This window comes from Lepidochelys kempii, chromosome 5, assembly GCF_965140285.1.
Source record: "Lepidochelys kempii isolate rLepKem1 chromosome 5, rLepKem1.hap1, whole genome shotgun sequence".
In the NCBI taxonomy this organism is placed as follows: domain Eukaryota; kingdom Metazoa; phylum Chordata; order Testudines; family Cheloniidae; genus Lepidochelys; species Lepidochelys kempii.
The window spans coordinates 52,611,426-52,633,515 of NC_136384.1; the positions used below are offsets into that span (position 1 = coordinate 52,611,426).

General features: G+C 43.0%; 2 protein-coding genes across 2 annotated transcripts; both read right to left on the reverse strand.

Annotated features, from left to right (window-relative positions):
* Window positions 1-6,609: 6,609 nt before the first annotated feature.
* Window positions 6,610-9,331, reverse strand: LOC140911416 (small ribosomal subunit protein uS12). Its single transcript, XM_073344404.1, has 4 exons — window positions 9,224-9,331; window positions 8,667-8,826; window positions 7,266-7,386; window positions 6,610-6,806 (listed from the first exon to the last, which is right to left on the reverse strand). The coding sequence occupies exons 1-4, from the start codon at window positions 9,225-9,227 to the stop codon at window positions 6,660-6,662; spliced, it is 432 nt and encodes a 143-aa protein (XP_073200505.1). The 5' UTR covers window positions 9,228-9,331; the 3' UTR covers window positions 6,610-6,659.
* Window positions 9,332-11,030: 1,699 nt separating this feature from the next.
* Window positions 11,031-16,360, reverse strand: LOC140911415 (small ribosomal subunit protein uS12). Its single transcript, XM_073344403.1, has 4 exons — window positions 16,253-16,360; window positions 15,690-15,849; window positions 11,543-11,663; window positions 11,031-11,224 (listed from the first exon to the last, which is right to left on the reverse strand). The coding sequence occupies exons 1-4, from the start codon at window positions 16,254-16,256 to the stop codon at window positions 11,078-11,080; spliced, it is 432 nt and encodes a 143-aa protein (XP_073200504.1). The 5' UTR covers window positions 16,257-16,360; the 3' UTR covers window positions 11,031-11,077.
* Window positions 16,361-22,090: the final 5,730 nt, after the last annotated feature.

The window sequence follows — 22,090 nt, forward strand, 5'->3', positions numbered from 1 at the left end:
ACTGAAATCCTTCCTCCCAGTTCACTCCTGCTGAATTGCCTGCAAGGAGTTAAAAAGATATCTGACGTAAGGAAAAAAAACAAAAAAAGCTAGATGTGCATATGCCTGAGTCTCCACCTGATTTTATTGTTGGCACCCGTGTTCTTCCTCTCTGTGCCCCCCCCCTTTTTTTTTTCTTTGTTTGTGTATGGCCTTTTACATGTTGAATTGAGATGGTGAGTTCTTCAGGACAGGGAGAATCATAGAATCATAGAATATCAGGGTTGGAAGGGACCCCAGAAGGTCATCTAGTCCAACCCCCTGCTCGAAGCAGGACCAATTCCCAGTTAAATCATCCCAGCCAGGGCTTTGTCAAGCCTGACCTTAAAAACCTCTAAGGAAGGAGGTTCTACCACCTCCCTAGGTAACGCATTCCAGTGTTTCACCACCCTCTTAGTGAAAAAGTTTTTCCTAATATCCAATCTAAACCTCCCCCACTGCAACTTGAGACCATTACTCCTCGTTCTGTCATCTGCTACCATTGAGAACAGTCTAGAGCCATCCTCTTTGGAACCCCCTTTCAGGTAGTTGAAAGCAGCTATCAAATCCCCCCTCATTCTTCTCTTCTGCAGGCTAAACAATCCCAGCTCCCTCAGCCTCTCCTCATAACTCATGTGTTCCAGTCCCCTAATCATTTTTGTTGCCCTTCGCTGAACTCTCTCCAATTTATCCACATCCTTCTTGAAGTGTGGGGCCCAAAACTGGACACAGTACTCCAGATGAGGCCTCACCAATGTCGAATAGAGGGGAACGATCACGTCCCTCGATCTGCTCGCTATGCCCCTACTTATACATCCCAAAATGCCATTGGCCTTCTTGGCAACAAGGGCACACTGCTGACTCATATCCAGCTTCTCGTCCACTGTCACCCCTAGGTCCTTTTCCGCAGAACTGCTGCCTAGCCATTCGGTCCCTAGTCTGTAGCTGTGCATTGGGTTCTTCTGTCCTAAGTGCAGGACCCTGCACTTATCCTTATTGAACCTTATCAGATTTCTTTTGGCCCAATCCTCCAATTTGTCTAGGTCCTTCTGTATCCTATCCCTCCCCTCCAGCGTATCTACCACTCCTCCCAGTTTAGTATCATCCGCAAATTTGCTGAGAGTGCAATCCACACCATCCTCCAGATCATTTATGAAGATTGAACAAAACCGGCCCCAGGACCGACCCTTGGGGCACTCCACTTGATACCGGCTGCCAACTAGACATGGAGCCATTGATCACTACCCGTTGAGCCCGACAATCTAGCCAGCTTTCTACCCACCTTATAGTGCATTCTTCCAGCCCATACTTCCTTAACTTGCTGACAAGAATACTGTGGGAGACCGTGTCAAAAGCTTTGCTAAAGTCAAGAAACAATGTCTTACAACAAGAAACAAAGTCAAGAGAATGTCTGTTTCTCTGTAGCACCAGATGCTTTCAGGTCCCCAAAGGCTGTAAGGGGAATGGAATACTTAGCCCTTCAAAACTTTGATCCTATTAAAAGTTAGATTCAACACTCTGAACAGCTTTCTAGTTTTCAGCCTCCCCTCCCTTTTTTAAAACCTTTCTCCCTCATCATACCAATAGCAGCCCCTAGTGGCAGACGTAGCTCATGACAACTCTGCATTAGGAAACTGCATTTAACTAGCCTGAACACTTACCAGCCTGAACACTTCTACCACTTCACTTTAATACTTCCCTTTGACATCTTTCTTGCTTGATGATGTTGAAATAGTTTTCCTCAATATTTCTGGAAGCTGCTCTAATTCCTAGTGGCTCTTTCTGAACCAGAGTAGTGAGTTTAAAAAACCCAACTGATATTCCATGAATGAATAGTAGGGACTGAGCTTCAGGTTCCTGATGAGCTAACTACAGCCTCACACTAGCCCGAATCCCACCACCAGCAATTGTTTACAATAGTGTTTGTAAGTGAAGGCCAACATTTTCAGACATGCTCCCTAACTGTGCAATCAACAATGATATAGGCCCATTACCAAAGACAGATGGTAAAATTAATAATGGTGCAAAAAAGGAATAAGTGTTAAACAAATACTTCTGTTCTGTATTTGGAAAGATACAGGATGATGCACTAATATCACATGACAACAAAGTCCTTTCCAATCTCTCAGCAACTAAAGAGAATGTGATAAACAAATCGGCATGCCTGGATAACTTGTATCCAAAAGTCCTAAAAGAGTTGGCTGAGATAATCTCTGGCCTGATTGTTATTTTTTAATAAATATTGGCAATCTAGAAGACTTGAAGCATGTTAATGTCAAGCCAATAGTCTAAAACAGCCAGTAAGATGACGCAGGTAATTATAGGCTGGTTAGCCTGACAACAGTTCTGGACTAAAGACAGAAAGGATCATCATGATCATAGGTTGACCTCCTGCACATCACAGGCTATAGAATCTCACCCATCCACTCCTGTAATAGACCCTAACCTCTGGCTGAATTACTGAAGTCCTCAAATCTTGATCTAGAGACTTCAAGTTACAGAGAGTCCACCGTTTACTCTAATGCAAAGCACCAAGTGGCCTGTGTTCCATGCTGGAGAGGAAGGTGAAAAATCCCAGGGATTCTGCCACTATGACCAAGGGCAAATTCTTTTCCAATCCCAAATATGGCGATCAGTTAGACCTTGAGCACGTGGGCAACTCACAAGCCAGACACCTGGGAAAGGGTTTTATTAACTCACCATCCCCTCCATAAAGTTATCAAGCTCAGTCTTAAGTTTTTTTGCCTCCACTACTCCCCTTAGAAGGCTGTTCCAGAACTCCCTCTGATCGTTGGAAACCTTTGTCTAATTTCAAGTCTAAACTTGTTGATGGCCATTTAACATCCATTTGTTCTTGTGTGAACATTGCCACTTAAATAACTCCTCTCCTTTCCTGGTGTTTATTCCTCTGATGTATTTAGAGAACAACCATATCTCCCCTCAGCCTTTGTTGTTAAGTTGAACAAGCCTCACTCTTTATGTCTCCTCTCATAAGAGAGGTTCCTCTGATCATCCTAATAGCCCTTCTCTGCACCTGTTCCAGTTTGAATTCATCATTCTTAAACAGAATTGCACATAGTATTCCAGATGAGGGCTCACCAGTGCCTTGTTCAATGGTACTGACACTTCCCAGTCTACTTGAACGACCTCACTTGATGCACCCTAGGATTGTATTAGCCTCTTGCACAGCCACATCACATTGGTGGCTCGTCATCATCCTGTGATCAACAACTACATCCAGGCCTTTCTCCTCCTCTGGCATTTCCCATTGATAAGTCCCCAGCTTATAGCAAAGATTATTATTAGTCCGTTAAGTGCATGACCTGCACCGTTGACTATTAAATTTCCTCCTATTTCTATTACTCCAATTTTCAGGGTCATCCATATTTTCATGTATGATATTCTAGTCTGCCTCTGTATATGTGTCATCCACAAATTTTATTAACACATGCCCATTTTTTGTGGCAAGGTCACTAATGAAAATGTTACATAAGATTGGGCCCAAGATTGATCCTTGAGGAACTCCACTAGTAACCTCCCTCCAGCCTGATAGTTCACCTTTCAGTATGGCCCCTTGTAGTCTCCCCTTTAATCAGATCCTTACCCACCTTTTACTCTTGTATTAATCGCCATCTTCTCCTGCTAACTTATAACTTCCCATGTGGAACAGTATCAAATGCTTTATTGAAATCCATGTTGATTAGATCTACTGCATTTCCTCTGTCTAAAAAAAATCAAGTTATCTTCTCAAAGAAAGAGATCAGGTTGGTCTGGCATGATCTACCTTTAGTAAAAGCATGCTGTACTTTATCCCAATTACTGTTTACCTCTGTGTTTTTAGTTATTCTCCCTCAAAATTTGTTCTAGGGCCTTGCATACAATTGAGGTCAGGCTAAGGGGTCTGTAGTTTTCCAGATCACTTCTCCCCTCCCCATTTTAAATATAAGTACTATATTTGCAATTGTCCAGTCATATGGTATGCCCCTTGAGTTTATGGATTCATTAAAAATCCTTGCTAATGGATTGCAATGTCATGTGCCTGTTCCTTTAATACTCTCCATCCAAGAATATCTCCCCTCCCTCCTTCCCCTGTTTTAGTCCCATTAAGGTGTTTAAGTTTAGCTTCCACCTCACGTTGTAATTTTACTTCCATATCCTTGTTAGCCACCCTGCTACTGCCCTTAAAGCTCATTATCTTTATTAAAAACTGAGGCAAAGTATTCCTTTAGGTGTGGGGCCAAGCCTAGATTATCTAATCTCCACCCCATCCTCAGTGCTTAGCAGTCCCACTTCTTTCCTTGTTTTCTTTATTTATATGGCTAAATAACATTTTAATATTGGTTTTAATTTCCTTCGCAAGGTCCAACTCTGGTTGGATTGTGGCAGTTCTTCTTCCCTATACTTTCTGACCTCCGAGAGGTAGATTTCCTTGCTGATCCATCCCTTGCAGACTTTGTGCTTTCTTTTAATCACCTGTTTGAGATGCTTCTTCATTCAGTTTCACCTGCAACCTTTCCTTATAATTTTTCTCCTTGCTTAGGATCCAGGCTCCAGCTACTTGAAGTCAAAGCTGATTAAACTAATTCCAAGCCTCCTCCACATTCAGTGCCTTGAGTTCTTCAGTCCAGTCCACTTTCCTAACTCCCTTTTTATTTACCTTTCAAAATCAAGGTCCCTAGTTACAGACCTTTTTTTTTTTTTTTTTTTATTCTTTCATTTAGTTTAAACTGAATTAACTTGTGATCACTTGAACCCTTATCCTCTACAACCAGTTACTCTATTTTTTTCACCAAATAGTCTCTGAACCAACAAGAGGTGATGCCATTTTAGATTTAGCATTGGTAAGTAGCAATCACATCCAGGAAAATCTGGGCCCACCTTTATCAGGTAGCATTTGTCCTCCAATCTATATCTGGGAAATTAAAGCCTTCCACAATTTGTCAAGCATATGTGATTTCATTTTTTGATTTGATTACAAGTTTGATTGATAAAGATAATGGCATGTGACTTTTGTAAGGTGTTTGACTTGTGGTACTAAGACATTTTGATTAAAAAAATTATAGAGTTAAATAAAACACATTATATGGGTTAAGAACAGGCTAACAGATCTCAGAAAGTAGTTGTCAATGATACTGTGGCAAAAAGGACTAATGAGATCTGTTCAACAGGAGTAGGGTGGTGATTTTACCTATGTATACACAACTGAGACAAACACTAGAATGTCTAGTTCTGGTGTCCATATTTTAAAAATACTGAAAAACTGGAGATGGTGCAGAAAGAATGCCACAAGTGATTCAAGGGCTGAAGAAAATACATAACACAGTGAGACTTAAAGAGCTCAACCTGTTCACTTATCAGAAAGACAGAGAGATGACTTGATTATGGTGTAAAAGTAGATTCCTGAAGAAAATATACGAGGTATTAAAGGGTTCTTCAACCTAGCAAAAAAGGGTATAAAAAAGAAGCATAAAGCTAGAGAGATTTTAAATCAGAAATAAGGCACAATTTTTTTTAAAAAAAGTGATGGTGATAAACCACTGAAACAAACTACAAAGGGATGTGGTAGACTCCCCTTCCTTTGGAGTTTTCAAACACTGGATGCCTTTTTGAAAGATATGCTTTAGTCAGAGTATTGGGCTCAGTATACGAGCAGTTGAGTGAAATTTGATGGTCTGTCTGATATGTAGAAAACTAGATGATCTAATGGTCCCTCTGGCCTTAAAATCTCCAAGTTATGGGCCTCAGTTTTTGCATACTTAGACACCATGTATTTGGTTGTCAGGGGCAGTTCTGCCAAGCACTCCCAAGTTTACCTCAGCACTTACTAGTTAGAAGGAAATCTTACATTTCAATAACGTATTCTTAGCTGCGCTTTAACTGGGTCTGGTTGAATATTTATCAAAACTGTTTAATGGATGTTTTGTTCTTCCCTAACAAAAACATTTCTTGGGAATTGAGAGTTTTTGGGCTAATTTTCCAAGGAAAGCAAAAACATTGCTTCTGAAGTACTGCTATAGTGCCTCATTTCCTGTTCTATGGGACAGGCTCCCCATTGGACTTCACAATGTACCTCCTCCCCACATCAAAAAGGGGAAAACTATGATTCATCATGGGAGAAATAGTCCAACCAGGGAATGGGAGCACGAAGCACCCATACTATAGACTCCGTGAGGCATCATTTTAGAATTGAAAAAGTCTGGATTTAGTTTTGCCAAAACCTTGAAATTTTCCACAAGAAAAAAGAGCTAGTTTTCCAACTAGCTCCACTCTTAACTTAAACTCAAAGAGATCCAATACTATTTGTATGCTAAAATCTGGTTTTAGAGTATCTTTACAAATATCTTGTAAGCCTCCAGCTAAGTAAAACCGATATAACAAATGCTACAGTAGTGCACAGAAGTACTGATGGAATTAAGAAACTTGAACACCTTTATCCTGATCACTTGTAAGGCATTTCTTATTACAAGAAAAAGAAGTTAGTGGCAAACAAGGCACTACAGATGTTGGAACACAGTTACACATGTTATTTACAAACAATTCATTTAGAAAATCAACACTATTCTCATAAAAAAAATTTAAAAATACAAGAGGTTTCTTTAAATGAAAATTTTTATTGACATCCTTAACAGAGTAACAAAAGTTTATGATCTTGGTCTCTCCTTCTTGCCTTTGTACAAGGCTAAGAGGGAAACATTGGCTACTTTGACAACCTTGAAGCGAACTCCAGGAATATCACCAACAGCGTGACCTTTCCGACCAAAGCCAGCAACCAGAACTTCATCGTTTTCCTAGAATTAGAACAGGAAACACTGCAGTTGCACAGCAATCAACATCAGATTTATGCACGTGTCTGAAACACAATGTAAGAAATCAGAGCATCCCAAATTTGACCCAAGAGCTTTAAGCATATCACAACCCCTCCCAGGAAAGGCCAGCCAAAACAAAAAGAAGTGTTGTGGTCAGATATAAAAAGACTTAGAACTTTAGTCCCTTCAACGTTTTGGTAGGAACAAATATTAGCTAAGACACTCCTTTGCTTTGTAACAGCACAGCTGAGGCATGATGTGGCAGATGGAAGCTGAAAGAGCACTTCTAATGTCTGTCTTCTGCCCATCATCTTGTCTAAGTGCAGCAAGCATGGCCCCTGCTTGTGCCATCCCCCAGTTCAGCCAAATACACTTGGGAGAAGTTTTTGCTTTTAACATACAACTAGTTTTCTGTAGTTCATTTTCTGATAAATTATTCACCTCAATGAAATTCAAGCAACCATCATTAGGAACAAAGGCTGTTATTTTCTTGCCATTCTTGATCAGCTGGACTCTGACACATTTCCTGATGGCTGAATTGGGCTGTTTAGCCTCTACACCACTGAAACGGAAATACATGAAAAAGCATCACTGACATTCTGCTTGACTATTTTAGCACGTCTATTAGAACATCAAGAACTGCTACATTAAACATGCTGGATCACTTTGTACACCTCCATTCTATGGAGAATGTAAGTAGTATCTGTTTTTCATGAAGTACTATAAAACCCAACATTTAATGGACAATTACTGAAACACAGCTTGTCTAGTACCTTGGTACAAGAAAGAATAATACCGCAAATGGTCCCTTCGCTTCCTAAATATTTGAGCCAATACTTTGGGGTTGGGGGTGGAGAGGGAAAAGTTCCATGGGGACAAATGCTAACTTAATGAAACTGCAAATTAGAAACAGTACAATGGCACCCTGGAGGCTTGAGCAGCTACTAGGATAGTCTAGCCTCCTAAATAAGATGCTTAAAAATGCTGACAGGAACGCAGGCATAAGGTCTTTATGTTCTGATTTTTATTTGGGAAGAGAGAAGGGGACTTTAGAGGCGGGTGGTAATTGCAGACAAATACAGATTGAAACAAAAAATCAAGTCCAGGTATTAGTGGCTGAATAAAATATGGTAAGCATTTAAATTTAAACCAGAATTGTAGACATCAAATGGCATGATGGCAAACATCTTTCAGTCCTGATAACAAACAAGAAATGGCTCCAGTGCTGTCAATTTAATGCATAATAGCCATTTGTCCAAAAAACACCATGTAAATCTGTAGATTGATGGGCTTTATTCAGAAAATGCCCAGCACTAAATTAGTACAAACATCGTAGTGAATTTTTCCACTGGAGCTGATTTTCAAAAATTCAGAATTTCTATAGCTCCAACAGTTTTCAATGGGATCTGAGAGGACTCAGGACTTCTGAAAGCCACGCCCACTCCCTTTTTCAGCAGTATATCTCTTTAACCTTCAAATTTAAGAAGCCTTCCACTCTGAAGATAAATAGTTTTATTTTGAAAGTCATTTAATAAGGTTAACAGTATGTTGCACAAATCAAGCACAAAGACCCCTGAACTTCAAAAGAACCTAACTAAAAATGTATGTAGTAATCGTACATACTGCAGAAAGCAACATAGCCCTCCAGATTCAAGTGCTGATGCAGAAATAATGCCTGTTAACCACATATAACGTGTGATAAACGACTTATAGAGCTGGGCACAGTTACAATGAAGTTAAACAGCATTTACTTTAGCACTCAGTGGAGTTGCTGCAAACTACTCACAGTAGCTGGAGTGTATTTCTCCAGCTAACCTCCACAAGCAGTTCAGTTGTACTTACACTTTTTCCAGGACAATTCCCTTCGCATGGGAAGCTCCTCCAAAGGGGTTGGCTTTCAGGGCAGTACCCAAGTGGGCCTTCTTGTATTGCTTGTCATGCCATTTCTGATCCCGTCGGTGGCTGCGCAGCTTTCTAGCGGTGCGAAGCCCACGGCACTTACCTAAACAACAACATTTTGCGGGATACAGAAAAACAATCCATCAATGCCGCACGCTACAAACACGAGGCAGCAGCGCCCAGCTAAACCGGATGCAGAATCTAAGCGACCGGGTCAACCTGGGACCCAGAGGCAGATCGTTCAAGTCTCAGGAACGCCCGGAGCTGCTACCCGCCTAACGCCCCTGAGCACCCCCGATGCCCGCCCGCCCCGCAGCGCTGCGATCCCTGGGGGGGGGGGGCGCGGACGGGGAGAGGGGACCGCCGGGCTCGGACCGCCGCGCGTTAAGGGGGATTCGTTTCCTTTAGCAGTTCGGAAAACCGAGCCACCCACTGAGCGCGGCGGCGGCGGCGGCTCCGTTCTCGGAGGCCCGACCTCACTCCCGGCCCCGGGCGCTCACCCATCGCGCTGCCGCTGGCCCAAGCCGCAGAGAGAGAGACCCGGCATGCACCGCGGCTCCTACACGCCGCTGCGAGGACCCCGCGCGAGGTGGCGTGGCCGCGCCTGATGGAAAACAGAGAGGAAAAGTAAGCGGCACACCCGGAAATGGGAGTTGTAAAGAAAACTACAATTCCCAGAATGCATCACGCTTCCAGGCGTCAAGCCTGTCCAGCTCTTCCCCTCCCTGGGACATGCGGTGGCCCTTGGCTGCGTGCCCTGCGTGCCCCAGCCTCACCACCCCCTGGACGGCTGCCCCCATCTGAGCTGGGTAGGCACGATATGGGCAAGGGACCTGCTCCATTTCTGCAGGCAAATGTGTGTCCTCGCAGCCTCCCTCCCAGGGCCTGGTGCCTGCCCCGGGCACAGTTCTGCACCCATTGGCATCAGTGTGCATGGTTTGGTCTCACATTGCAGCATTGCCAACCCTGAGATTCTCCTGAATTCAGGAGCTGAGCGTACCAGAAAAACACCAATATTATAAGACTTACGATAACATCACGAAAGTTACAATAGTGATCCCATGAAGGACGGTTAAAGAAAAACCCCCTAAGCCATCTCCCTCGGTTATAGCTGAGGGAATTAATTTTGCCCTTGCATATTTTATTCATTCAGCTTCTCCTCTCTTTGCTTCTTTAAATTGGTCAATTGAGTTCATATTTGTTCTGCAACTATATACATTCGAGGCCATGTTCAGATCAAGGTGAGTTGCAGCGAGCCACGCCCTTGTTGCCTGCGGCCAGCACCCTCCTGTTGCTGTAATGCGGGTGAAAGGCCTCCACGAGCCACATACTCAGAGCAGACAACAAAGGTGCAGATGCCCCCAACGGGCTGTTACAGTTAGAGACTGAGACATTCAGGGTTGCAGCAACCACAAACCCTCTGCATCGTGCCTCAGGACCCCACTTTAGTCCTGTAGCTTTACCTTAGAGGACAATGGGCATCCTCACCCTGTGCGTACAGTGATCACAATGCTATAAACATCCATGCTGTTAGACTAGGTGGATGGAGGAAGGACGTTGGTGCAGCTGTTACACCCCAGATACCGCCAAGGAAGTTCAAGCAGAAATAATTAAATCATATCATCTTAAAGAAGCTAGCGACCCTATAAAGATATCCTGATCTGTTATTCGTTTGCCATCTCTAGATTCTTCGGCTTCTTTTTTGTGAGTGTAAAGTTCATGGGGAGGGAAAGCAGGTGAATGTATTAATTTAACAAAATTTGTGGAAGTGTCTCAACCTAAATCTAGCTCCTGCCACTGTAAGTGCCTCTCTCCTCTGATTTAGTAACAGCAAGTGGAGTAGTCATGGTAGATGTAATTCGATCGACATAGTGTCATTGGAAATACTACACTGCTTATGTTGACTGTTACTGGCTTTCAAGAGCTTTCCCACAATGCCCCACACTGATAATACAATTGATGCAAGTCCACCACCTGTGCACACACTAGCAATTTTATAACTGTGGTGGCTGTATACAGATGTAAGTTAGGTCAACGTAATTTTGTAGTGTAGACATGGCTTTAGAGAAGATACTAGATCTAACTGCACGTTAAATTAGGAACATCCACTTTTCTGCATTTATACAGGGAATTTTTAATTTAGTTTAGAGTAAATAAAACCAAATTTCATTTAAAAAATAGTTTCATGTTTTCAGGTACTAGCACAATATTTTAAGTGTCTCAAAAAGCAACAGTACACTCAAAAAATGTTCATCAGAACATGTGCCCCAATATTTCATTGCATGAAGGACTTGAAAAACCACACCATTTATCAAACTGAAGTTTATTAGTAGCCTAGATGGCTCGACAGGAATTTATGATCGTGGTCTCTCTTTCTTGCCTTTGTACAAGGCTAAGAGAGAAACATTGGCTACTTTGACAACCTTGAAGCGGACACCAGGAATGTCACCAACAGCATGACCCTTCCGACCAAAGCCAGCAACCAGAACTTCATCATTTTCCTACAGTGAAAGAAAGGAAGATTAATTGACTGAAAATTGTTTGTTACTAAGTACAAACGAGAACCCAAATATAAAGTTTAAGAATATTTAGAAAAGCAAATTGCACTGGTTGAACAAACCCTTTACATGTAAATGTACTGTAACTGCTCATGTTTTGATTAAGATACTTGAAATTTAAAAATAATATTACTAAGCAGACAGTAATAATTTCCTTCAGATGACCAAGTGCCACTGGACAGATAGGGCCAATAAGGTAACTTTGAGCTGTATTACATGGAGCCAATTCACAACAAAAAGTTTTAGGGATTCATTGTTCACCTCAATGAAGTTCAAGCAACCATCATTAGGAACAAAGGCTGTTATTTTCTTGCCGTTCTTGATCAGCTGGACTCGGACACATTTCCTGATGGCTGAATTGGGCTGCTTAGCCTCTACACCACTGAAATGAAAAAAAGTAATTGCTGTAACTGAAAGTAGCCATCTGCTGGCATCAATTGTATAATGTACATAGTAATCACTAAACTAAAAAATAAATCTCTCAACGTCCTTGCAGCATTTGAAATTGGAGCAGAATGGTATAAAAGAAGCAGTTTCTTTAATAAATGCAACAGAGCTGTAATAAAGAGTCGGCTCTTCAAATTAATACCCGCAGCTCTTTAGAGTGTATCAGCTCTTCTCTTCAGGATCAGCTTCAGAATCCTTCTACCCTCTTTCCCTCTATGTCCATACTATACACCCAACTCTAATTCAGTTTCCACATTCAGAAATAATCATAAAGGAAACTGCTACTTATAATTTTTAAAGGGTTTTGCTCGGTAAAATAATTTAATTTAACACTTTAACCAAAATTGTTAATTTCTGTTTTAATACATCTCATGAAGCCAAACGTCCCTCATCAAAGTAAAAAAACAACAAAAAAAACCCCACTGCATCATTAACTGACAGCATGGCTGAAGAGTCTAAGAAGCTGCATTAAGCCTCCCAATTCTTGGACAATGCAGAGGAGAGCAACAAAAATGATAAAAGATTTAGAAAACTTGACCTATGCATCTGATGAAGTGAGCTGTAGCTCACGAAAGCTTATGCTCTAATAAATTGGTTAGTCTCTAAGGTGCCACAAGTACTCCTTTTCCTTTTGCGAATACAGACTAACACGGCTGTTACTCTGAAACCTGACCTATGAGGAAAAGTGAAAAAACTGGGAGATCTTTAGTATTGAGAAAAGAGATGCAGGAGGAACCTGGTAACAATCTTTATATCTGAAGAGTGATCAATTGCTCTTCATGTCCACTGAAAGTGACACTAGAAATAGCGGGCTTAATCTACAACAAGAGAGATTTAGGTTAGCAATTAGGAAAAAACTAACCATAAGGATAATTAAGCACAGGAATAGACTTCTAAGATGGGTTGTAGCATCTGCATCACTGGAATTGTTAAGAACGGATTAGACAAACACCAGTCAGCTATGGTGTTGGTATACTTGGTCTTGCCTCAGCACAGGGGACTGGACTAGATGATCTCTCCAGGTCCCTTCCCCGCCTTATATGTCTATGTTCCTATTAAAATGGCAGTCACAACCAAAATATACAACTTTTGAATGGACTCAAACTGATGTTACTAACAGCTCCTTTGAAATTCACTCATCACTAAAGATTTTCTTTAACAGCATTTTCTTCTCCTACTAACCTAAGAAGTTCATATTTTCTTTCTGGAGAGCAGCTACTCATGTTGGAGAAATGATACCCCCTTTTTGAAGGGTCAGATACAAAGCATAGCTACTCCCCAGACCAAGCAGATATATTGATTCATATTCTTGGGGAGAAGGAAGTTAGGGAAAAAAGGTAGCAACAACTGCAAACATAGTTCATATTTGTTAAGCACAAGGGAAAACTATGTTAAAACACAGGATTCACAAACAATCCTCTAAATCCCAACTATGGCTATCTAAGAACCACTGGTCTTTCAGGTGTTATGTACAATAATGTTGCGAGGGTACAGTGTGTAAAGTAGACAGACATTTGATGACCCGGACCTAACTGTTAAGTTCAAAGTAGAGTTGGACCTTGCAAAGGGAATTAAAACCAATAGTAAAAGGTTCTATAGTCATATAAATAGGAAGAAAACAAAGAAAGAAGAAGTGGGACCGCTAAAAACTGAGGATGGAGTGGAGGTCAAGGATAATCTAGGCATGGCCCAATATCTAAACAAATACTTTGCCTCAGTCTTTAATAAGACTAAAGAGGATCTTAGGGATAATGGTAGCATGATAAATGGGAATGAGGATATGGAGGTAGACATCACCATATCTGAGGTAGAAGCGAAACTCAAACAGCTTAATGGGACTAAATCGGGGGGCCCAGATAATCTTCATCCAAGAATATTAAAAGAATTGGCACAAGAAATTGGAAGCCCATTAGCAAGAATTTTTAATGAATCTGTAAACTCAGGGGTTGTACCGTATGATTGGAGAATTGCTAACATAGTTCCTATTTTTAAGAAAGGGAAAAAAAGTGATCCAAGTAATTATAGGCCTGTTAGTTTGACATCTGTAGTATGCAAGGTCTTGGAAAAAATTTTGAAGGAGAAGGTAGTTAAGGACATTGAAGTCAATGGTAAATGGGACAAAATACAACATGGTTTTACAAAAGGTAGATCGTGCCAAACCAACCTGATCTCCTTCTTTGAGAGAGTAACAGATTTTTTAGATAAAGGAAACGCAGTGGATCTAATTTACTTAGATTTTAGTAAGGCGTTTGATACTGTGCCACATGGGGAATTATTAGTTAAATTGGATAAGATGGGCATCAATAGGAAAATTGAAAGGTGGATAGGGAATTGGTTAAAGGGGAGACTACAACGGGTCCTACTGAAAGGTGAACTGTCAAGTTGGAGGGAGGTTACCAGTGGAGTTCCTCAAGGATCAGTTTTGGGACCAATCTTATTTAATCTTTTTATTACTGACCTGGGCACAAAAAGTGGGAGTGTGCTAATAAAGTTTGCAGATGATACAAAGCTGGGAGGTATTGCTAATTTAGAGAAGGACAGGGATACCCTACAGGAGGATCTGGATGACCTTGTAAACTGGAGTAATAGGAATAGGATGAAATTTAATAGTGAGAAGTGTAAGGTCATGCATTTAGGGATTAATAACAAGAATTTTAGTTATAAGCTAGGGACGCATCAACTAGAAGTAACGGAGGAGGAAAAGGACCTTGGAGTATTGGTTGATCATAGGATGACTATGAGCTGCCAATGTGATATGGCTGTGAAAAAAGCTAATGTTGTCTTGGGATGCATCAGGAGAGGTATTTCCAGTAGGGATAAGGAGGTTTTAGTACCGTTATATAAGGCACTGGTGAGACCTCACCTGGAATACTGTGTGCAGTTCTGGTCTCCCATGTTTAAGAAGGATGAATTCAAACTGGAACAGGTATAGAGAAGGGCTACTAGGATGATCCGAGGAATGGAAAACTTGTCTTATGAAAGGAGACTCAGGGAGCTTGGCTTGTTTAGCCTAACTAAAAGAAGGTTGAGGGGAGATATGATTGCTCTCTATAAATATATCAGAGGGATAAATACCAGAGAGGGAGAGGAATTATTTAAACTCAGTACCAATGTGGACACAAGAACAAATGGATATAAACTGGCCACTAGGAAATTTAGATTAGAAATTAGACGAAGGTTTCTAACCATCAGAGGAGTGAAGTTCTGGAATAGCCTTCCGAGGGAAGTAGTGGGGGCAAAAGATCTATCTTGCTTTAAGATTAAACTCGATAAGTTTATGGAGGAGATGGTATGATGGGATAACATGGTTTTGGTAATTAAATATTCATGGTAAATAGGCCCAATGGCCTGTGATGGGTTTTTAGATGGGGTAAGATCCAAGTTACCCGGGAAAGAATTTTCTGTAGTATCTGGCTGATGAATCTTGCCCATATGCTCAGGGTTTAGCTGATCGCCATATTTGGGGTCGGGAAGGAATTTTCCTCCAGGGCAGATTGGAAGGCCCTGGAGGTTTTTCGCCTTCCTCTGTAGCATGGGGCACGGGTCACTTGCTGGAGGATTCTCTGCTCCTTGAGGTCTTCAAACTACAATTTGAGGACTTCAATAGCACAGATATAGGTGTGAGGTCTTTTTTAGGAGTGGTGGGTGAAATTCTGTGGCCTGCATTGTGCAGGAGGTCAGACTAGATGATCATAATGGTCCCTTCTGACCTAAATATCTATGAATCTAAGAGAAACCCTGAAACTCTGCCTTTTGTAAAATCATTCAGGGCAAGGGATAGTGAAGAAATTAGGGTTACTTTTTTGCAATCAGTAGAGATGCAGCTAAAATTAACAAAGTCTGCAAATATATTATGATCATATGTTACTAGGTGGAGCAAAACAACCCTACCAGACGATATGCAAATAAACAGTACACGTTCGCGGCTTGTCTCATCAGTATACACTTGGATTTCACGTACACTTTTTCCAGGACAATTCCCTTCGCATGGGAAGCTCCTCCAAAGGGGTTGGCTTTCAGGGCAGTACCCAAGTGGGCCTTCTTGTATTGCTTGTCATGCCATTTCTGATCCCGTCGGTGGCTGCGCAGCTTTCTAGCGGTGCGAAGCCCACGGCACTTACCTAAACAACAACATTTTGCGGGATACAGAAAAACAATCCATCAATGCCGCACGCTACAAACACGAGGCAGCAGCGCCCAGCTAAACCGGATGCAGAATCTAAGCGACCGGGTCAACCTGGGACCCAGAGGCAGATCGTTCAAGTCTCAGGAACGCCCGGAGCTGCTACCCGCCTAACGCCCCTGAGCACCCCCGATGCCCGCCCGCCCCGCAGCGCTGCGATCCCTGGGGGGGGGGGGCGCGGACGGGGAGAGGGGACCGCCGGGCTCGGACCGCCGCGCGTTAAGGGGGATTCGTTTCCTTTAGCAGTTCGGAAAACCGAGCCACCCACTGAGCGCGGCGGCGGCGGCGGCTCCGGCTCCATTCTCGGAGGCCCGACCTCACTCCCGGCCCCGGGCGCTCACCCATCGCGCTGCCGCTGGCCCAAGCCGCAGAGAGAGAGACCCGGCATGCACCGCGGCTCCTACACGCCGCTGCGAGGACCCCGCGCGAGGCGGCCTGGCCGCGCCTGATGGGCAACGCCGCTCCGGCGCGGAGACAGTCGCAAGATCAATGACGGCGCCGCCGGCAGCGAGAAGGGGCACACCCAGAAGTGGGAGCCGTTGTCAGGGAAACTGCAACTCCCAGGATGCATCGCGCAGCCGCCACCTGCTGTTTTCGGCCTTCCCGTGTGGCATCCCCTTGGCTGTGTGCCCTGCTCCCCATGCTACGGCTGCCCCGGCCTCTCTTCCCTTCCTCTTGGCGGAGCCGCAGTCTCCCCGCACCCAGGTGGCTGCCCCCAGCTGAGGCCCGCCCCCGTGCTGGAGTTGCCAATTTTGTTTGGACCTATTCCTGGAGGTTTCGTCACATGACATCATCTTTAATTAATGATGAATCTTTAATTCCTGGAGACTCCAGGCCAATGCTGGAGGTTTGGCAGCCCTACCTGGTGCTGCTGGGCAGGTGCGATACAGGCAAGGGGCCTGCTCCATTTCTGCGGGCGAATGTGTGTCCTTGCACCCTCCCTCCCAAATTCTGGTGCCTACCTGGGCTCCGTTCTGCGCCCATTGGCGTCAGCAGGAGGCGGCATGTGTGCAGGGTTTCACAGAACCAGGACTGAAAGGGACCTCAAGAGGTCTTCTAGTCCAGTCCCCTGCACTCATGGCAGGACGAAGTATTATCTAGACCGGGGTTCTCAAACTTCATTGCACCATGACCGCTTTCTGACAATAAAAATTACTACACGATTCCAGGAGGGGGGGGACTGAAGCCTGAGCCCACTCAAGCCCCACCGCCCCAGGCAGGGGAGCTAAAGCAAAGCTCAAGGGCTTCAGCCCTGGGCAGGGAGCCTGTAACCTGAGCCCCGCTTTCACATAGCAAGCCTTTGAGTGTGACCCCCCCCCTATTAATTAATTTGTTTTATATATTTAACACCATTATAAATGCTGGAGGCAAAGCAGGGTTTGGGGTGGAGGCTGACAACTCGTGACATCCCAAGTAATAATCTCGTGATCTGTTCAGGGATCCTGACCCCTAGTTTGAGAACCCCTGATCTAAATCATTGATGAAGATATTGAACAGAACTAGACCCAGAACTGATCTCTGCGGGACCCCACTTGTTATGCTCTTCCAGCATGACTGTGAACCACTGATAACTACTCTCTGGAAATGATTTTCCAACCAGTTATGCACCCACCTTATAGTAGCTCCATCTAGGTTGCATTTCGGTAGTTTGTATATGAGAATGTCATGGGAGACTATCAAAAGTTTTACTAAAGTCATGATACACCACATCTACTGCTTCCCCCCCATCCACAAGGCTTGTTACCCTGTCAAAGCAGCTAACAGGTTGGTTTGACACGATTTGTTCTTGACAAATCCATGCTGACTTACTTATCACCTTATTGTCTTCTAGTTTGGTCTCATATTGCAGCATTGCCAACCCCAAGCATTCAGAAAGCATGAGCCAAGGGCCCCCAGAATCACGAGGTTGGCTTACAAAGCACACAGTCTCACCAGATAACAACACTCAGATGTCTATTCACCTTCTCATGTTTGTGCCTTTGGGAGGTCACGTTTTCCAGGTTTTCTCCACAACCATAAAGGAAAGAAAGTTACATTTTTTAGGTACAGCTGAGATTCTCACATACCCACTGTCATAATCATACAGCTAAGGGTAGCATAAAATCCCTCCTTTGCCTGTAAAGGGTTAAGAAGCTCAGATAACCTGGTTGTCACCTGACCAAAAGGACCAATAAGGAGAGAAGATACTTTCAAATCTGTGGGGGAAGGTTTTTGTTTTGTGCTTCTTTTTTTTCCTCTCCGGGACAGTGAGGAACCAGGGCAGGGAAAATACATCTCCTAAAGCCATACCTGAACTAAGCATCTAAGATTACAAATTGTAAGTAATAGGAAGGAAATGCGTTAGATTATCTTTTGGTTTAGCTTGTGAATTTTCCCTAGGCTAAGAGGGAAGTTTATTCCTGGTTTTTTTGTAACTTTAAAGTTTTGCCTAGAGGGGAATCCTCTGTGTTTTGAATCTGATTACCCTGTAAAATTATCTTCCATCCTGATTTTACAGAGGTGCTTCTTTTACTTTTTCTTTATAATAAAGTTCTGGTTTTGAGAACCTGATTGGTTTTTAGTGTCCTAAAAACCCAAGGGGCTGGTCTGTGCTCACCTTGTTTACTCTCAAGCCTCCCCAGGAAAGGGGGTGAAGGTGCTTGGGGGGATATTTTGAAGAAACAGGAACTCCAAGTGGTCCTTTTCCTAAATCCTTGTCTAACTCACTTGGTGGTGGCAGTGATACTGTTCCAAGAACAAGGAAGAATTTGTGCCTTGGGGAAGTTTTTAACCTAAGCTGGTAGAGATAAGCTTAGGGGGTCTTTCATGTGGGTCCCCACATCTGTACCCTAGAGTTCAGAATGGAGAGGGAACCCTGACACTCACGGGTCCAGGAGTTGAGTCTACCAGAAAAACACCGATATTATAAGACTTACAATAACATCACAAAAGTTAGCGATACTGAGCCCATGAAGGATGGTTAAAGAAAAACAGCCCAAGCCATCTCCATCTGTTATAGCTGAGGGAATTAATTTTGCCCTGCATAATTTATTCATTCAGCTTCTCCTCTCTTTGCTTCTTTAAACTGGTCAATGAGTTCTTATATGCTCTGCATCTAGACACATTCATCAAGTTAATGTCCCATGTTTGTCTATTCTCAGTGGATGACGCTAATTAACATTGCTGGATTGTTTTCTTTTAAACTTCACTCTGGGGATCAGTTTTTTTTCAAAAGGAGACCAAGGAACCTAACTAGCCATTTATACATGTAATCATTCCACTTAGAGCAATCTTTTTGTCAGCCTCCTCACCATGCTCTTCATAAGACGAGAGGAGTTCTCGTTGGCTTGCCATCTCTGTGGATCCTTGTCTCCCACATTAGATTTTTGTTGAGTTGCCGTTGAAAGGATGGGTTTATATTTCATTTGCTTCTTTTTAGGGATTGGACTTGGGCTGTAGACAAGCCCAAGGTTTCACACTTGGTAATAATGGGCCATTTCTCTTCTCTGGTGCTAGCTCGTGCCCATGATGTGGGATGCTTCTCCTTTTCAAAGTACTGGTGGATGGGAAATAGAACCACAGATCTGGATTACCTCCACTTTTGTGTGTTTTAGGGAGCAGTGGGGTGCAAATTTGGGTGCCTGCCTTTTCAGTTGTGGTCCCAGTGTGAAACATAGGTTGCCTTTGGTTTATTTCTGATTCAGAAATCAGCTCCTTCAATTTCTGCAAGCCTGAGAGTCCCCATCCTGTGGAGGCCTGTTAGCAAGGAACAGGGGCCAGTCTGTGTGGCGAATACTAAGGGTGGGCTGTGCTATATGTGCATGTTAGAGAGGGTGCTGGCAGAGGGAGGTCCATGGGTGGCTGAGCCTCTCCAAACGGCCCAAATGGCTCCGCCCATGCTCCACCCCCAGGGACTCTCCTGATTCCCAATGGCACTTGTCCCCTGTGGCCGAGCTGGGGCTAGCGGGAGCCAGCCTATGGCCAGGGACTCCAGGTGGCTCCAGGGCTGGTGGTGCTGGGGGCTGCACTGCCTGCCCAGTGCTCAGGGCCACACTGCCTGCCCTGCACGGGGTGTAAGTGTGTGGGAAACAAGCTGCTGAGGGAATGAAGCTGATTTGTGGAGCAATGAATTGACACAGAATCCCAGTTTATGGTGGGAGTGAGAGTTAGGCAGCATGTGCGTAGAATGGTTGGTCAAAAGGAGCCTTTTCCTAGAATTTGTATTAATTTTTGCTACTGTACATTCGGACCAGGTTCTTACATGCTCTTATGTAGCATTTCTGGAGCCGGTTCATTATGTGTAGCAAAACCAGACTTCCTTGGCCCAATACTTATTAATGGAATATAAATAAATTAAGAGCACGCACCTTTTTACAGTAGTCTGTCATCGACTTTGGTTGTAGCATCCTGTTTTATAAACTGTTTGGCTCCCAGCAACCTATTCCCTGGTGTGCCATCTGAGCTGTGTGTCAGGTAATAAATAATCACTTCTAAAGTCTGCAGCCTTGTCAGTAATAGACTGATATGAATAGGGAGAATATGTTAAGGGCTGTTATAATGAGGAAGGTGATTAATAGTTCTCATGTCCACTGAAGGCAGGACAAGAAATAATGGGCTTAATCTGCAGCAAAGGAGATTTAGGTTAGATATTAGGGAAAATTTTCTAACTATAAGGGTAGTTAAGCTCTGGAACAGGCTACCCAAGAGGGTTGCGGAATCCCCATCGTTGAAGGTTTTTAAGAACAGGCTGGACAAACGTGTCAGGGATGGTGTGTTTCCAGTGGAGTTCAGCCCTCTCTGGTATTGTTCATTCAGCCCTTCCGGAAATTACTTATTACTGAAGCTCATAAAAATACTTCTAAGAGCACTTTTTTCTTTGTGTGGATTGTGCAATTTGCATTGAATGCCAGATATTATCAAAAAATTTCCCAGAGGAGGAGGAAATGCCCAGTATTTGCTTTGGAAGGTATTAATCACGACCCGTACTTCAGATTAGTACAGCACAGTGTTAAAGGTAGGTATCATCATCGTATGTCTTAAATGTATAGCCAGTGTAAAAGTCAGTACTGTATACTTTTCAGGAACAAAGTGAAGCTTAATATAAATGAGGTGGAATTGCCTTTCTTCTTGGTTGTGGTTATGCCAAAGCATTTTTATCAAGCAAATGAATACGCAGCCCTCTCTCTACAATCACATGCACCCTTGTAACACAGGGTTCATCATATGCTAAGAAGGCCATTTTCTGTGGCAGTCCAGCTAAAATGTTGGCAGCATATGACTCAGGAAATATAAGGACTAGAAATGTAATTTTTGGCGGGGGGGTGGGGGGAAATCTCACATTTTGGAAACTAAAAGGGCTAGAAGATAAGTTATTGTTTCAGTGAGTACTGACTTAGCCCTGGCTTATCTACTGTTGTTTAGGAATCATTCTCCCACCAAATGCTTCTCCAAAGTCTTGTCTTTATACAAAAGAACAAACTGCTGTAATAGGATACCCAATCTAGTGATTTATATCATACTGGTTTTCAGTTTAGCATTTTTCTTTCACAGCTCCCCCTCCCAAGCCATATGTTGCAGAGCAGTTAGAAAATAGCAGTCCGTGTGTGAAATCTCTGAAAGGTACAAGGGTGAAACCTAGCAGTGTCTTATTTTTTGCTTGAAATAGTTTTGTAAAGAAGGCAGGAGATAGGGATTATGGGTCCTAGAAAGTTTGACAGGTCTATAACTTTAACGGCTGTTCTTATTAATTTTTAATACATATGTGGCCCCTCCTTGTTCCCTCAGTATAATTTAAAACCAAAATCTGGCCCTGCATTTCTTTGCTGCAATGTTTCTTTTATATTTGGGGCCACAAACATCTGTGTGCTTCAAAGAAAACATATATTGTTTTCAGCCAGGCCTTGCATATTAATTTATATCTGCACTTCCTTCTCTCTTTTTTTTTTTTCCATGCTGGGATTCTCACAAAAGAAGTATCTGGGGTTCCCCTAATTGGTAGTAGTAGCTGTACTGAACACAAGCTGGTGGGAGATTTTAAGATTAGTGTACATTCTTTGTATCACTCTAGGAAAAAATAATTAAAGACGGTAAATCCTTGAGCTTAATGGTTGCAGATGCTAAAGCCCCCGGCATAATCTTATATCTAGAATGCATCAGACTGGAGCCCTTAATCAGTCAAGTAGGACTTACTTCTGTGATCA

Bases quoted from the DNA above. Each gene is read 5' to 3' on its own strand.
- LOC140911416 (XM_073344404.1), bottom strand. The intron at 7,387-8,666 runs GTAAGTACAACT...TTTCCGTTTCAG, and splicing joins GGAATTGTCCTGGAAAAAGT to TGGTGTAGAGGCTAAACAGC. The intron at 6,807-7,265 runs GTGAATAATTTA...TTCTAATTCTAG, and splicing joins GTTGCTTGAATTTCATTGAG to GAAAACGATGAAGTTCTGGT.
- LOC140911415 (XM_073344403.1), bottom strand. The intron at 11,664-15,689 runs GTACGTGAAATC...TTTTCATTTCAG, and splicing joins GGAATTGTCCTGGAAAAAGT to TGGTGTAGAGGCTAAGCAGC. The intron at 11,225-11,542 runs GTGAACAATGAA...CTTTCACTGTAG, and splicing joins GTTGCTTGAACTTCATTGAG to GAAAATGATGAAGTTCTGGT.